This window comes from Mus caroli, unplaced genomic scaffold (assembly GCF_978045245.1).
Source record: "Mus caroli unplaced genomic scaffold, Mus_caroli_1 scaffold_3, whole genome shotgun sequence".
NCBI lineage: Eukaryota > Metazoa > Chordata > Mammalia > Rodentia > Muridae > Mus > Mus caroli.
In genome coordinates this window covers 73132648-73148622 of record NW_028227258.1, presented here as the reverse complement: position 1 = coordinate 73148622, position 15975 = coordinate 73132648, and the positions used below count along the sequence as shown (strand labels likewise).

The following is a 15975-nucleotide window of genomic DNA, read 5'->3' as shown; positions in this document are numbered from 1 at the left end:
GGGGCCTTCCTTAATGCTCTAGAGAACTTGAGTTGCGGAGGCTTAAGATTAGCTTTATAGATCAAACTCTGAGTAAGTTTTCTCTGGTAGTTTTGAGTGATCTTTCAGGTGAGAAGGTTGCCAATGAGGCTTATTCTGGTCTTGGCCCTATGTCTGAAAGTAAGGGTTTCCAGCATAGAAGGATGCAACGTGTGTATGTGTGTGTGTGTGTGTGTTGGGGGGCGGCGGCTGGGGATGAAGTCAGAGGTAGATGCTTGCCTTACATGCATAAAACTCTGGGTTCCTAAATGATTAAAGAGATGTGCTGAAACACCTGTCAGTGGAAGCAGCAAGATCACAACACACGATCACCCTGAGATATACAGCAGGCTGGAATTCACCCTCCAGTACCTATGGAAATGCTCCCTGTTTGGTCCAAATGCAGCCTAACTTTGTTTAGGCCACTTTCATTCATTCATCTCTTCAGGGAAGAATTACAGAGTGTCTACAATGCCACATAATGCTGGATACTAGAGAAACCAGTCATGGATTCTGTTTTCTCACTGACTTCATAGCTCTGGAAGACAAGGATACTAGAAGAGTGATATTCAATGCTATAAGATTGACTTTTTAAAAATTTTCCTTATGTGTCTGTGTGTGGGCATGTGAATGTGAGTGTAGGTGGCCAGTTCCGGGCCAGTCTGGCTTTGAACTCACAGAGATCCACCTGCCTCTTCCTAGGCTGGGAAGAGGCCTGCACTATCACATGAAGTCTGAGGTAACAGAAGCTTAAGAGATTAAGGTATGGCTTAGTCAAGGTAGCATAGTGTTCAGTGTGGAGTTTGAGCTGAGGTACTGTAATGAATTTCTTATCTTCTGCTAAAAGTCTTAGGCATTCGGTGTGAAATACCATGCTCATGATTGAACTTGGGGTGTGTGAAATGATACTCGAGCAAATGTCACTACTGTTAACTACCACTGAAGTGATCAGGGCTTGTTTTTTATGCTTCTAGGATGGAACTTGTAAAATGTTGCCCTGTAAGAAGAGAAGAATTTCAGTGACCGAGTCTTCTCAGCAGCAAGATGACCAGGAGGGTGATGACTTGGACCTAGAGGAAGCTGTGAAGCCAGAGACAGACCAGCTCCCAGACAGCGGGTCAGAGTCCCTGTCCTGGGGTCAGAGTCAGGACAGTGCAGTGTGCCCTGAAGGGCACTCCATGCAGGATGGAGACGATCAGCTCAGGGCAGAGGGGCTGTCTTTGAACTCGAAGATGCTCACCCAGCATGTGAACTTAGCAGTCTTGGAATCCGTTGATGTAGCCGTCTCTCAGGAAATACCCCTTCCTTCCTTGGAGTCTTCTCATTCCCTTCCTGTACACATGGATAAAGGGAGACTCCAGGCCTCTGCCTCAAGGAAAGGGAAGAAAATTGTCTTCACGCCTGGGCAGGTTACCAGGGAAGACCGAGGGGATCACCCTGTCCCAGAGGAGCCTCCTTCAGGAGAGCCTGCTGAAGAAGCCAAGATGGAAGGAGGTAAGGATGAAAGGTCTGGCTTGCCTTTTCCTTTCCTGTTTAGGTTGAACATCTCTGGTCTGAGGATCTAAGTTCCAAAACGCTCTACACTTTTCTTTTGGAGTGCTAACAGGATGCTGTAAGTTTAAAATCCCATATCTGAACTTGTGGGGAGCTATGTCCAAACTGCAAGGTATCAGAAAAATATTGTATAGGACTGTTGTCAGACTGCACAAGCGCTGTGTACGAGAAGTAAATGAATTACAGGTTTAAGCTTAGATCCCATCACTAATAAATCTCACAAATACACATGTTCTTATTGGCCCCAAGCACTTCAGTAAGGCACAGACAGGTAACCTGTGTGTCACTTAGTTGTGTTGTTTTGATGGTTGTTTGAGACGGGTTCTCTGTGTAGCTCTGGCTGTGCTAGAACTCTCTATGGACCAGCCTGGCCCTGGACTCACAGAGTTCTGCCTGCCTGTGCCTCCTGAATCCTGGGACCGAAGGCATGGGCCACTATCACCTCGCCCATCTTCTCTTTCTGTGTTGCCTTTCCAGAGAAATGTATCTGTAAAGGGAAAGTGCTGTGGTTTGGGCTTGGAATTGTGAACCTTACAAGTGGGGTGAGAATTTCTTTTCCTCTCCAATTCTCTATATTCTCTTTGACCTATCCCCTCCCCATTAAAACAATGTATTTATATGGGTATTTCACTTGCATGTGTATATGTGCACTATGTGTGTACCTGGTGACTGTGGAGCCAGAGCAGAGTGTCAGAACCCCTCGCACTGACATTACAAGTGGTTGTGAGCCACCATGTATGGTGCTGGGAACCAACCCTGGGTTCTCTGCAAGAGCAATGATTGCTGTCAAGTTTTGAGTTGTCTCTCTAGCCTTTTCTTCCCCTTTTCCTTTTAGACTTTATCCTGCATATCTGGAGAGGGGAACTGTGCACTTCATTAGTCTTGTATTCATGAGGTGGGTCTCATGGGACGAGGGCAGTAGTTTAAAGGAAGACTTTGCACATGGAGAAAGGGTTTCCAGAGATGAGGAACGCTTTGGACTGAGGGCACTGAAGATTGCAGTTGGACATAATAGAGCCTTGGTCACCTGGAGTAGGAACAACTTGAATAGGTGGTGATGTAGTAGCTTGGAAGAAGTAGGGAAAGGTGACTTGTGAATGGCAGGTTAGGTTTCAGTTGTCAAAGAATTTTAATTTGCATACTTAGACATTGTAGTTTTTCCAGTAGGTAAACAGAGATCTAAAGGCATGTACATACTAGACATGGGCTCTGAGCCATGTCCTCAGCCTCCTGTTGTTTTTATCCTCTTTTTAAATTTTCTTTTGGATTTTAGAGATAAGGTTTCCCACTGTAGCTCAGGTTAGTCTGCAATTCCCTTCGTAGTCCTGCCTGTTCCTCAACAAATGACTCTTGCCTCTCTACCTTCTGAGTGCAAAAATTATGGTTAATTGCATATCGTGCTACCATGCCTGAAGATGAGTTTTAATTTTTTAATATTTTCCAAAATGTACATACATAATTTTTGGTTTCCTATATGTGAATTTGAAGCCAGAGTATGCACTGTGTCAGAAGCCAAGGGCTGGGCCGTGTGAGTCATGGGTCACCTGTAGGGACTCATGCTTTACATTTTCGTGGCTCTGGATTTGAACTTCAGTGGTCTATGTGATCACTCAATAATATTAACTATTCAAGATAATTAAAATTTAGAGTATACTATTTTTATTTTTCTCTGTTTTTAAATTATGTTTTAATTTATTCTGTTTATGCATCTGTGTGTAGTGAGGTGTGTGTGGGTGTGTGTGTTCTGTGGTTCTAATGTGGGGATCAGAGGACAACTTTGGGGGTCAACCTCTCTTCTTCATCGTCTGGGTTCTTGGTGTCCAACTCCAGTAGTATGTCTTGGTGACAGGAGCTATCTCAGTTCTCCCCTTGAAACACAGAGCAACTACACAGCGAGACCCCGTCTTAAAGCCAAACCATGTAAGGATGGTCTTGAACTTTGGATCCTCTCATATGCTGAAGTATATATGTAGGCTTGTACCTCTAAGCTGGCACAGTCCCTCCACCCCTCCGTCTGCCCTAGAGAAGCTAGAAGATGGCACCATATCCCCCAGAACTGGAGTCATAGAAGTGGTGAGGTGCCAGTTAGGAATGTCACCAGTTTCTGTCTCTCTGTGCTTTGCTGGAGCTCGCTCTCTCTTTTTTTGAGATACAGTTTCAGTATAGAGCTCTTACTAGAATTTCCTGTGTGGACCAAGTTGAACTCAGACTCAGATCTCTAGCCTCTGCCTCCTGAGATCTGGGATTAAAGAGCCCTGCTATTGTACCCAACCCTGTTTTCAAGTAATTTTTGTGACTGAGTATCATTCTAGCCCAGACTGGCCTCCAGCCTTAGCCCCCAAGTGCAGAAATTCAAGTGTAAGCCACCTCACTTGGCTCAACATTTTGTTTTACTAGTTAGGAAAACAACATCCTATTGATTGTAGAAAGATTGAAGGAATACAGAACAGTTACATAATTTATGAAAGTATCAGCATCTCACTATGGTTGTTACATTGTTAAACTATGCTTATAGACTCTGAAGTCATCTTTGTCTTTTTCCTTCCTCAGTGTTGTCAAGGCAGTCCCAGGATTCCTGGGTTCCAGGCAATGTCCCACCTCAGGCCTCCTGGAGTAGCCAGAGTTGCAAGTGGTGATGAGCTTGCCCATCTGGGCGCTGCTCAAAACTGAGGTCGTCTGTTAGAACAGCAGAAATTGCTGTCAGTCACTTTCTTGTCTATCACTTTGTTTGTTTGCTAATTAGTTCTGGGGATTGAATTCAGAGCTTCCTTTGTGTATGGTGAGCAAACACTCTAACTCCACCTACCTCTCAGGTGGTGCCCAAAGAGACAGAATTAGGAAGACTTGAAGAGAAAGAGAGAGGAGGCAGAGAAGGGCTTGTCTCCAGCCATCTGTTTATTCCAGTGCTGAGGCTCTGGTCTTGGGGCAGAGTGTGCTCTGTCCTAGCTCTGACCTAGGGACAGCCCCAGCTCTGCATTGCTCCTCCTCTTTCAGTAGCTCCAATTTTTGGTTTTGCTTTTATTTAAATTTTAATTGCCTTTTCAAAAGATGTATTCTTCTCTTCTCTTCTCTCCTCTCCTCTCCTCTCCTCTCCTCTCCTCTCCTCTCCTCTCCTCTCCTCTCCTCTCCTCTCCTCTCCTCTCCTCCCCTCCCCTCCCCTCCCCTCCCCTCCCCTCCCCTCCCCTCCCCTCCCCTCCCCTCCCCTCCCCCCCTCCCCTCCCCTCCCCTCCCCTCCCCTCCCCTCCCCTCCCCTCCCCTCCCCTCCCCTCCCCTCCCCTCTCCCCTCCCCTCCCCTCCCCTCCTCTCTCCCCTCTCTCCCCTCTCTCCCTCTCCCCTCTCCCCTCTCCCCTCTCTCCCTCTCCCCTCTCCCCTCTCCCCTCTCCCCTCTCCCCTCTCCCCTCTCCTTTCTCTCTCTTTCTCTCTTTCCCTTTCTCTCTTTCTCTCTTTCTCTCCTTCTCTCCTCCTCTCTCTCTCTCTTTTTCTTTCTTTCTTTCTTTCTTTCTTTCTTTCTTTCTTTCTTTCTTTCTTTCTATTTTTTATTTTTTCATTTTTTTGAGACAGGGTTTCTCTGTGTAGCCCTGGCTGTCCTGGAACTCTGTAGACCAGGCTGACCTCCAACTCAGAAATCTGCTTACCTCTGTCTCCCAAGTGCTGGGATCAAAGGCATGCACCACCAATGCCTGGCTGCTTACAGTCTTTCTATGACAACGTGATTATTCCTGTTTTCTTTCTCCGGAATTCCATATGAAGATCAGACTGGCCTCCAACTTGCAGTGTTCTCCAGAATTTGGCCTCCCAAGTGCTGGGATCAGTCGTGCCATAGACTACCTGCCCTGACACGTGATTGTTTACATTGTCTTCTGATAGTAAAAATGGAATGAGTCCTTGTATATTTATTCATTTACTCTGTAAAAATAAATTAGAGTGAGGAATGTTTGTTTTGCTTTTATTTATTTATTTTTTTTGAGACCTAGCCTTGCTATATAGCCCAAGACTTAAACTCACTATCCTGCCTCAGCTTCCACAGTGCTAGGGTTACAGATGTCTGCCAGTATGCCTTAGACATTTTTTTTACTTTTTTCAAAAAGATTTATTTATTTATTATATGTAAGTACATTGTAGCTGTCTTCAGACATTCCAGAAGAGGGTGTCAGATCTCATTACAGATGGTTGTGAGCCACCATGTGGTTGCTGGGATTTGAACTCAGGACTTTGGAAGAACAGTCGGTGCTCTTAACCGCTGAGCCATCTCTCCAGCCCCATTTTTTTCTTTTTACAAATTAAAAAAAAAAAATTATGTATGTCTTTATTATGGTTCCTCTTGCTGTGAAAAGACACCATGACCAAGGCAGTTCTTAAAGTATTCAATTGGGGGGTTACTTACAGTTAGTTCACAGTTAGAGGGTTAGTTCATTATGGTGGGGGGTGTGGCAGCCTGCTTAGTTAGCTGTATCTGAGAACTAGATACATTCTGATCCACAGGCAGCAGGCAGAGAGCCACTGGGCCTGGCATGGGTTTTTATGAAACCTCAGAGCCCACTCCAGTGACTCTCTGCCTCCAAGAATTCCACACCCACTCCCATAAAGCCTAATCCTTCGAATCTTTCTCAGAGGGTTCACCCATTAGGGAGTAAGAATGCAAACAAATGAGTGTGTGGGGTTCCTTCCCATTCCCAGCACACAGTGTCTGCCTTTGCTCCTGATGCAGGCCTTGTGCATGTAGAGGGCAGAAGAGATCAGCTGGAACTGGAGTTACAGGTGCTCAGGAACTGCAATATGGGTGCTGGGAATTGAAATTGGGAGCTTTACAAGAACAGCCGGTGTTCTTAACCTCTGAATTACCTCTCCAGCCCCTACTTTGGACATTTTATATCATTTATAGTTGGTGAAATGTAGTGTTAATGGTCAGCTCTAACTGTCCCTTTGTCCTCTTATACCCTCTACCCTATATTCTGATTTCTGTTTTCTTGATGCTGTGAACTGAGCCCAGGGGTGTCATATGTACTAGGCTGACACTCTGCCATTGAACTAAATCTTCACCCCATGGTCTGATTTTCTTAGGGAAACAGAGTTCCAAGCTTATTTGAATAGGAAGTGTCATAGCAATTATGCATCATTCATTCTGTGAACTCGGGATGAATAATTTGGATCTGAGTTTTCATTTCATTCTTTGTTTTGGGAGCCCATCTTGACGAGAAGGGAAAGCCTGTGTGCCTAATATGCTTCCTGAAGGTGTCTATCATAAAGGTCTCAGGAAAAGATGCTACTTTTGCAGGAGCACATGAATAATCATGGGCAGAGAGAGTGTGGAGCAATGTTTGCGATTCTTCTAGGAGAACTTGAGATGCGTTCCGAAGGGGAGGTTCCTTTGCTGTCATCCAGCAGTCAGTCTGCAAAACCAGGTGCCCAGCCTCGGAAGTCAGTCCAGCCAGATGGTTCTGCCTTCCCTCAAGACAAGCCACTCGGACCTCTGGTTCGCCAAGCTGAGGAAGAGATGGAGGACGGTGGACTCTTTATTCCAACCGGTAGGCTTTTTCTTTTTAATTCAAACAAAAAAACAAAGCAGAAACAATTTTATCGGTACCAAAGCAAGAGACTATGGAAGTGTAGAGTGTGTAATAGTAACTGTAATGTATATAATGTAAATATAGAATGTAAATAATGACATCAGATAGCTGGGATTGTCTGTCAGGATAGTGGCAGCATCTGGAGTTCACTACTGAGAGTCAACCTTGCCTTCCCTTTCAGTTGCTAGTTACACCTTGGTAGTAATAAATCCTGACTTCTAGTGGCATGTGTCACTCAACCTGTTTGCCTTCATAAAATGAATGGGATCAGATGTGTTCCTTTTTGGTGGTGGTTTTCCACTCAGCGTTATATGTATAAAATTTCATTCATACTGTCGAAAATCGTAGATTTCATTTTTATTGCTGTGTAATGTTTTCTTGTTTGAATCCTTTTTGTTTTGGGAATTAAACACAGAACTTTTGCATGCTTGCTTTAAAGCAGTTTCTCAGCCTTCCCACCCCCCAGGCATCTTAGCAGCATTTTCATTCTTTCTTGGTTGGTAAGTAGGAGTGTTTGCAAGTCATGGTGGGTGGGTGCTGACCTTCATAAGAAATGGTCAGACTGGCCGGGCGTGGTGGCGCACGCCTTTAATCCCAGCACTCGGGAGGCAGAGGCAGGCGGATTTCTGAGTTCGAGGCCAGCCTGGTCTACAAAGTGAGCTCCAGGACAGCCAGGGCTACACAGAGAAACCCTGTCTCGAAAAACCAAAAAAAAAAAAAAAAGAAATGGTCAGACTGAAGGAGGATCAGGAATGACAGTGCCTCAGAAAGGGAGGAAGGAAAGAAGTGAGCAGCCGTGATGCAGTGGTCCTGCATTGGAGCTTTAGCCTGTGTTTCTAAGTGAGCAATGACAGGGAGTGTATTTCCACAGTTACGTCCTTTGCTTGTTCATTGGTGTGTTCTTTGTTTTTGAAGTATGGTTTCACTTGGGGAGCCAAGGTGCCTGCAGATTTGGTATACTAATTTTTTTTTTTTTTTTTTTTTGAGACAGGGTTTCTTTGTGTAGCCCTGGGTGTCCTGGAATTCACTCTGTAGACCAGGCTGGCCTCGAACTCAGAAATCAGCCTGCCTCTGCCTCCCGAGTGCTGGGAATAAAGGAGTGTGCCACCACCGCCCGGCTTTTTTTTTTTTTTTTTTTTTTTTTTTTTGCATACTTCTGCCTTAGTTTCCCTTTCAGTGGGAATTATTTATTTATTTATTTATTTATTTATTTATTTAAGTTGAGACAGGGTCTCTCTAGTATGTAGCCCTGGCTGTCCTGGAACTTACTGTGTAGAGTAGGCTAACCTCAGATTTATAGAAATTGACTTGTCTCTGACTCTCCAGTCGCTGGATTAAAGGCGTGTTATAAACTAAACAACCAAAAGAAAGAAACAAATTGTTTTCAGGGGTCAGGATGAATAGCTATGGCTTTGTATCCTATTACCACTTATTAAAAACAAATAACCTTTTAATGTGCCTGAATCTTTTTTATCCATACAGCCTGTGTGATTTGTCCTAGACATACAGGCTACTTTATTCATGGTCACTCTGTAGACCAGGGTGGTCTCGAACTCACAGAGATCTGCCCACCTCTGCCTCCCCAGTGCTAGGATGAAAGGTGTGCGTCACCACCGCCCTGCCAAGCACTTTTAAATCTTTGTTGTTGAATCTGTTTCTTGTGTGTGTTGTGCCCTCTCATGCATGTGGCTGTGCTCCATGGCAGTGGTGTGGAGGTCAGAGGCCAGCTTGCAGAAGTCGCTCCTGTCCTTTGGGCTTGGGCTTGAAATCAGGCTTGGTGGCAAGTGCCGAGCCATCTCACTGACTTTTTTTTTTTTTTTTTTTTTAAAGATTTATTTATTTATTATATGTAAGTACACTGTAGCTGTCCTCAGACACACCAGAAGAGGGCATCAGATCTCATTTCGGGTGGTTGTGAGCCACCATGTGGTTGCTGGGATTTGAACTCTGGACCTTCGGAAGAGCAGTCGGGTGCTCTTACCCACTGAGCCATCTCACCAGCCCCTCACTGACCTTTTTGATTTGATTTGAGGAGAGTCTTCCTCTGTGCCCCTGACTGGCCTGGAAATCACTATAGCCCGTGACCTTGAAGTTGCTGATCTTCTACTTGAGTGTCTTCTGAATGCTGGGATCACGCGTGAACTATCTCGCCAGGGTCGCTTGTGGGGAGTGCTGAACACCTCATTGCTTTGTAGGATGTTGCTCCTATAGAGTTTTCCCAGTGCTTCAGAGTGAACTTGCTCTCAGTGTAGGTTGTTCTTGCTGAGGGTTTCCGTAATGGCATAACTTGGGACAGTTTGACATGGACTGCATACGTGCTTCCCAGTCCTCACCCATGGCTTTAGTATGCACTTGTGGATCTTATAGGAAACTTGATTATGTGTTCTAATGAGAGTTTTTCCCTTGCGATTTCTTCGTCATAAATGTAGCTTTTCAGTGAAAAGGCACACACCTGTAGTGCTAGTGTTTAGGAGGTTAAAGCAGGAGAACTGCCATGGTTTTCAGTTAGCCTGCTGTGTATTGAGACCCTGGCAAAGGCAAGAAAGAGGGTTGTTCAGTAAGGTCTAGCGGAATCTATCTTAGTGTCTATAACTCAAGCACTTAAAGTCGCAAGACCAAGGAAGGCTAAGTGACTGATTTAGTAAATTAGTAAATGAACAGGGAGCAGTCCCTTTGTCCTTGTATGGTGTGCTGATCTTGAATTCAAGGTCCAATGTTGGCATTACACATGTATGCTGCCCCATCTGGCTAAGTATTTACAAATAGAACATGGGCTCCTATTTTTATATTTTATAATAGAGATTATCTTCTAATACTACCAATATTATTTTTCCCAACACTTTACCTTTAACTCACGGAGAGCTATTTCATATTGTTTTCCTTTAGCTCGCTGGCTCAGCTGGCTCCCAGCTATGTAAATCAGGTTGGCCATGAACTCTTGCAATACAGCTTCGGTGTGAGAGCCTTGATTATGGGTATGCAGAGCTGTCACATGTCACTTCACCTCCAATCACAAAGGTTTTCTGTTGTTTTTGTTTGTTTGTTTTTTGTTTTTGTTTTTCGAGACAGGGTTTCTCTGTGTAGCCCTGGCTATCCTGGAACTTACTCTGTAGACCAGGCTGGCCTGAAACTCAGAAATCCTCCTGCCTCTGCCTCCTGAGTGCTGAGATTAAAGGCGTGCACCACCACGCCCGGCTTGTCTTTTGTTTTTTGTCTATTTTGTCTATAAGTCATATAGTTTGGGGGCTGGGAAATAGCTCAGTCGTTTGAGGTCCTGCCGAGTGTGCAGAAGCCTGTGCCTCCTGAATCCTGTGAGCCACATGGTGGCTCACAACCATCCATAATGAGATCTGATGCCCTCTTCTGGTGTATCTGAAGACAGTGTACTCACGTACATGAAATAATTAGATAAATCTTTAAAAGAAAGTTTCATTCAGATTGATTTTTTTTCCCCCCTTCAGAGTAGAATATATTTTTTCCATTAGTGGATTAATATTTATTAAAATATCAAGGTGGATATTTACTGCTTCATTTACACCAAAGAACTTTAAAATATCTTTTTTGATTTATTTTATCTTTTGTGCAATGAGGATTTTATCTGCATGTATATATGTGGACTGCATGCTTGCTAGTGCCTGTGTGTTACCGTGTGGGCCCTGAACCCCATCCTCTCTGTGAACAGCAAGTTCTCTGAACTGCAGAGCATTTCTCCTGCTGCACCTTGCAATATTTTTTGAGCATTGCTTTCCAGGAACAGATTTTCCATTTCAGGTACTTATGGAAATGACATATGATGCCAAATGTTCATATGAGAGTCTGGACACAGTTAGCCCTTGCCTCCATGCCTTAGCCCAACAATATTGCCTTTTTCACAAGTAATTTTTCTCCAGATCTCTGCCTGATTTTTTTTTTGTTTTTGTTTTTTCGAGACAGGGTTTCTCTGTGTAGCCCTGGCTGTCCTGGGATTCACTTTGTAGACCAGGCTGGCCTCGAACTCAGAAATCCACCTGCCTCTGCCTCCCAAGTGCTGGGATTAAAGGTGTGCGCCACCACCGCCCGGCCTGATTTTTAATTTATTTTTTTATTAGGTATTTTCCTCGTTTACATTTTCAATGCTATCCCAAAAGTCCCCCATACCCACCCTCCCAATCCCCTACCCACCCACTCCCCCTTTTTGTCCCTGGGGTTCCCCTGTTCTGGGGCATATAAAGTTTGCAATTCCAATGGGCTCTCTTTGCAGTGATGGCTGACTAGGCCATCTTTTGATACATATGCAGCTAGAGACAAGAGCTCCGGGATACTCGTTAGTTCATATTGTTGTTCCACCTATAGGGTTGCAGTTCCCTTTAGCTCCTTGGGTAATTTCTCTAGCTCCTCCACTGGGGGCCATGTGATCCATCCAATAGCTGACTGTGATTATCCACTTCTGTGTTTGCTAGGCCCCAGCATAGTCTCAGAAGAGACAGCTATATCTGGGTCCTTTCAGCAAAATCTTGCTAGTGTATGCAATGGTGTCAGGGTTGGAAGCTGATTATGGGATGGATCCCTGCATATGGCAATCACCAGATGGTCCATCCTTTCGTCACAGCTCCAGATTTTGTCTCTGTAACTTCTTCCATGGGTGTTTTGTTCCCATTTCTAAGAAGGGGCAAAGTGTCCACACTTTGGTCTTCGTTCTTCTTGAATTTCATGTGTTTAGCAAATTGTATCTTATATCTTGGGTATCCTAAGTTTCTGGGCTAATATCCACTTATCAGTGAGTACATATTGTGTGAGTTCCTTTGTGATTGGGTTACCTCACTCAGGATGATGCCCTCCAGGTCCATCCATTTGCCTAGGAATTTCATAAATTCATTTTTTTTAATAGCTGAGTAGTACTCCATTGTGTAAATGTACCACATTTTCTGTATCCATTCCTCTGTTGAGGGGCATCTGGGTTCTTTCCAGCTTCTGGCTATTATAAATAAGGCTGCTATGAACATAGTGGAGCATGTGTCCTTCTTACGGTTGGGACATCTTCTGGATATATGCCCAGGAGAGGTATTGCAGGATCCTCCGGTAGTACTATGTCCAATTTTCTGAGGAACCGCCAGACTGATTTCCAGAGTGGTTGTACAAGCTTGCAATCCCACCAACAATGGAGGAGTGTTCCTCTTTCTCCACATCCTCGCCAGCATCTGCTGTCACCTGAATTTTTGATCTTGGACATTCTGACTGGAGTGAAGTGGAATCTCAGGGTTGTTTTGATTTGCATTTCCCTGATGATTAAGGATGTTGAACATTTTTTCAGGTGCTTCTCAGCCATTCGGTATTCCTCAGGTGAGAATTCTTTGTTCAGCTCTGAGCCCCATTTTTTAATGGGGTTATTTGATTTTCTGGAGTCCATCTTCTTGAGTTCTTTATATATATTGGATATTAGTCCCCTATCCGATTTGGGATAGGTAAAGATCCTTTCCCAATCTGTTGGTGGCCTTTTTGTCTTATTGACGGTGTCTTTTGCTTTGCAGAAGCTTTGCAATTTTATGAGGTCCCATTTATCGATTCTCGATCTTACAGCACAAGCCATTGCTGTTCTAGTCAGGAATTTTTCCCCTGTACCCATATCTTCGAGGCTTTTCCCTACTTTCTCCTCTATAAGTTTCAGTGTCTCTGGTTTTATGTGGAGTTCCTTAATCCACTTAGATTTGACCTTAGTACAAGGAGATAGAAATGGATCAATTCGTGTTTTTCTACATGATAACCGCCAGTTGTGCCAGCACCATTTGTTGAAAATGCTGTCTTTTTTCCACTGGATGGTTTTAGCTCCCTTGTCAAAGATCAAGTGACCATAGGTGTGTGGGTTCATCTCTGGGTCTTCAATTTTGTTCCATTGGCCTACTTGTCTGTCACTATACCAATACTATGCAGTTTTTATCACAATTGCTCTGTAGTATAGCTTTAGGTTCGGCATGGTGATTCCACCAGAGGTTCTTTTATCCTTGAGAAGAGTTTTTGCTATCCTAGGTTTTTTGTTATTCCAGATGAATCTGCTGATTGCCCTTTCTAATTTGTTGAAGAATTGAGTTGGAATTTTGATGGGGATTGCATTGAATCTGTAGATTGCTTTTGGCAAGATAGCCATTTTTACAATGTTGATCCTGCCAATCCATGAGCATGGGAGATCTTTCCATCTTCTGAGATCTTCTTTAATTTCTTTCTTCAGAGACTTGAAGTTCTTATCATATAGATCTTTCACTTCCTTAGTTAGAGTCACGCCAAGGTATTTTATATTATTTGTGACTATTGAGAAGGGTGTTGTTTCCCTAATTTCTTTCTCAGCCTATTTATCCTTTGTGTACAGAAAGGCCATTGACTTGTTTGAGTTAATTTTATATCCAGCTACTTCATTGAAGCTGTTTATCAGGCTTAGGAGTTCTCTGGTGGAATTTTTAGGGTCACTTATATATACTATCATATCATCTGCAAAAAGTGATATTTTGACTTCTTCCTTTCCAATTTGTATCCCCTTGATCTCCTTTTGTTGTCAAATTGCTCTGGCTAGGACTTCAAGTACAATGTTGAATAGGTAGGGCGAGAGTGGACAGCCTTGTCTAGTCCCTGATTTTAGTGGGATTGCTTCCAGCTTCTCACCATTTACTTTGATGTTGTCTACTGGTTTGCTGTAGATTGCTTTTATCATGTTTAGGTATGGGCCTTGAATTCCTGATCTTTCCAAGACTTTTATCATGAATGGGTATTGAATTTTGTCAAATGCTTTCTCAGCATCTAACGAGATGATCATGTGGTTTTTGTCTTTGAGTTTGTTTATATACTGGATTACGTTGATGGATTTCCGTATATTGAACCATTCTTGCATCCCTGGGATGAAACCTACTTGGTCAGGATGGATGATTGTTTTGATGTGTTCTTGGATTTGGTTAGCAAGAACTTTATTGAGGATTTTTGCATCGATATTCATAAGGGAAATTGGTCTGAAGTTCTCTATCTTTGTTGGATCTTTCTGTGGTTTAGGTATCAGAGTAATTGTGGCTTCATAGAATGAGTTGGGTAGAGTACCTTCCGTTTCTATTTTGTGGAATAGTTTATGAAGAACTGGAATTAGGTCTTCTTTGAAGATCTGATAGAACTCTGCACTAAACCCATCTGGTCCTGGGCTTTTTTTGGTTGGGAGACTATTAATGACTGCTTCTAGAACAAAAGGAAGCAAATTCACCCAAGAGGAGTAGAAGGCAGGAAATAATCAAACTCAGGGGTGAAATCAACCAAGTGGAAACAAGAAGAACTATTCAAAGAATCAACCAATCAAGGAGCTGGTTCTTTGAGAAAATCAACAAGATAGATAAACCCTTAGCCAGACTCACTAGAGGGCACAGGGAAAGCATCCTAATTAACAAAATCAGAAATGAAAAGGGAAACATAACAACAGATCCTGAAGAAATCCAAAACACCATCAGATCCTTCTACAAAAGGCTATACTCAACAAAACTGGAAAACCTGGATGAAATGGACAAGTTTCTAGACAGATACTAGGTACAAAGCTAAATCAAGATCGGGTTAATGATCTAAACAGTCCTATATCCCCTAAAGAAATAGAAGCAGTCATTAATAGTCTCTGCCTGATTTTTATTGAGAAATAGGATTAGTAGCAGACTACCCTGAGATGCAGGCATTTAAATGGTTTTATTTGTCCATCAGTGCTGAACATTTAAGGGGTAAAATTTCCAAGATGAATCTTGTGCTTTCCTAGCTGTGTTCCACTTTCCAGAGCCCGGCCATCCTTCTGCTGGGTGTTGCTGTAGCTGCAGCAGAGACTGACAGGCTATTGGGAATCTAGCTGTTCTGAGCTGCTTTATGTAAGAGGCTGAGTTGTGCTCCTTGTTTGTTGTTGGTCTGCATGCGGAGGTTTCACTGTTGGGAAATTGTTCACTACAGTAGTTCCTTGGCCTGTTTGTATCCTTTAGGGACTTGCTTCTAGTCTCTCTCGTTGGGCCTAAGCTTTCACGAGTACTTCTCAGTGTTGTCTCAATGAGACAGTTTGTGTTTTGTAGACCAGGAAGCCTAGAACTCACTGTATACCTAGGCTAGAGTTTTGAACTCTCAGTAATCCTGTTTCGTCCTTCTAAGTTCTATATTACAGGTGTAAGCTACCTATACACACAGTCTGGCTTTTTTTTTTTTTTTTTTTTTTTTTGGTTTTCCGAGACAGGGTTTCTCTGTATAGCCCTGGCTGTCCTGGAACTCACTCTGTAGACCAGGCTGGCCTCGAACTCAGAAATCCGCCTGCCTCTGCCTCCCGAGTGCTGGGATTAAAGGCGTGCGCCACCACGCCCGGCTGTGGCTTTTTTTCTTAACTATTTTTTATTTAGGTAGGTGTGTGTGTGTGTGTGTGTTGTATGTGTGTGAAAAACTAAATCTCCTGAGATGACTCAGAGAGTACATTGCTTGCTGCCAAGCCTGATGATCTAAGTTGGATCCCTGCATCCCACTGGTGGCAGGAGAGAACGGATTTCTACAGATTGTCCTCTGACACTAGGCTGTGGCACCCCTTCCATAAATACGTAAATGTAAATGACAAAAAATAATTAAAAAACCACTTTTCTAGTGAAATGTATTATTTCTACCACAGATGATTTCTTTCATAGAATCTACCAGTGAGTCTTCCAATTCTGGTTTTCTTTGGAGCAAGAATTTTTAATACTATCAATTCAGTTTCTTTAAACATTTTTTTTTTTTCCTAAAAGGTTTTAATGTATAATTAAAAAACAGATTTTGGGCCGGGTGTGGTGGTGCACGCCTTTAATCCCAGCACTTGGGAGTCAGAGACAGGTGGATTTCT

The 15975-nt window shown here is 43.4% G+C and overlaps 1 protein-coding gene across 13 annotated transcripts in view; it reads left to right on the top strand.

Moving 5' to 3' along the window:
- Positions 1-15975, top strand: part of Gon4l (gon-4 like) — a 148973-nt gene that overhangs the window by 69037 nt on the left and 63961 nt on the right. For 6 of the 13 annotated variants that reach the window (XM_085835746.1, XM_085835744.1, XM_085835745.1 and 3 more), the window contains exons 2-3: positions 993-1512; positions 6906-7097. The exons of the other annotated variants lie outside the window; for them this stretch is intronic. In XM_085835746.1, the coding sequence (XP_085691872.1) occupies positions 1008-1512; positions 6906-7097 (697 nt within the window). In that variant the 5' untranslated portion in view covers positions 993-1007. The remainder of the gene's footprint in view (positions 1-992; positions 1513-6905; positions 7098-15975) is intronic. 13 annotated transcript variants of the gene reach the window in all.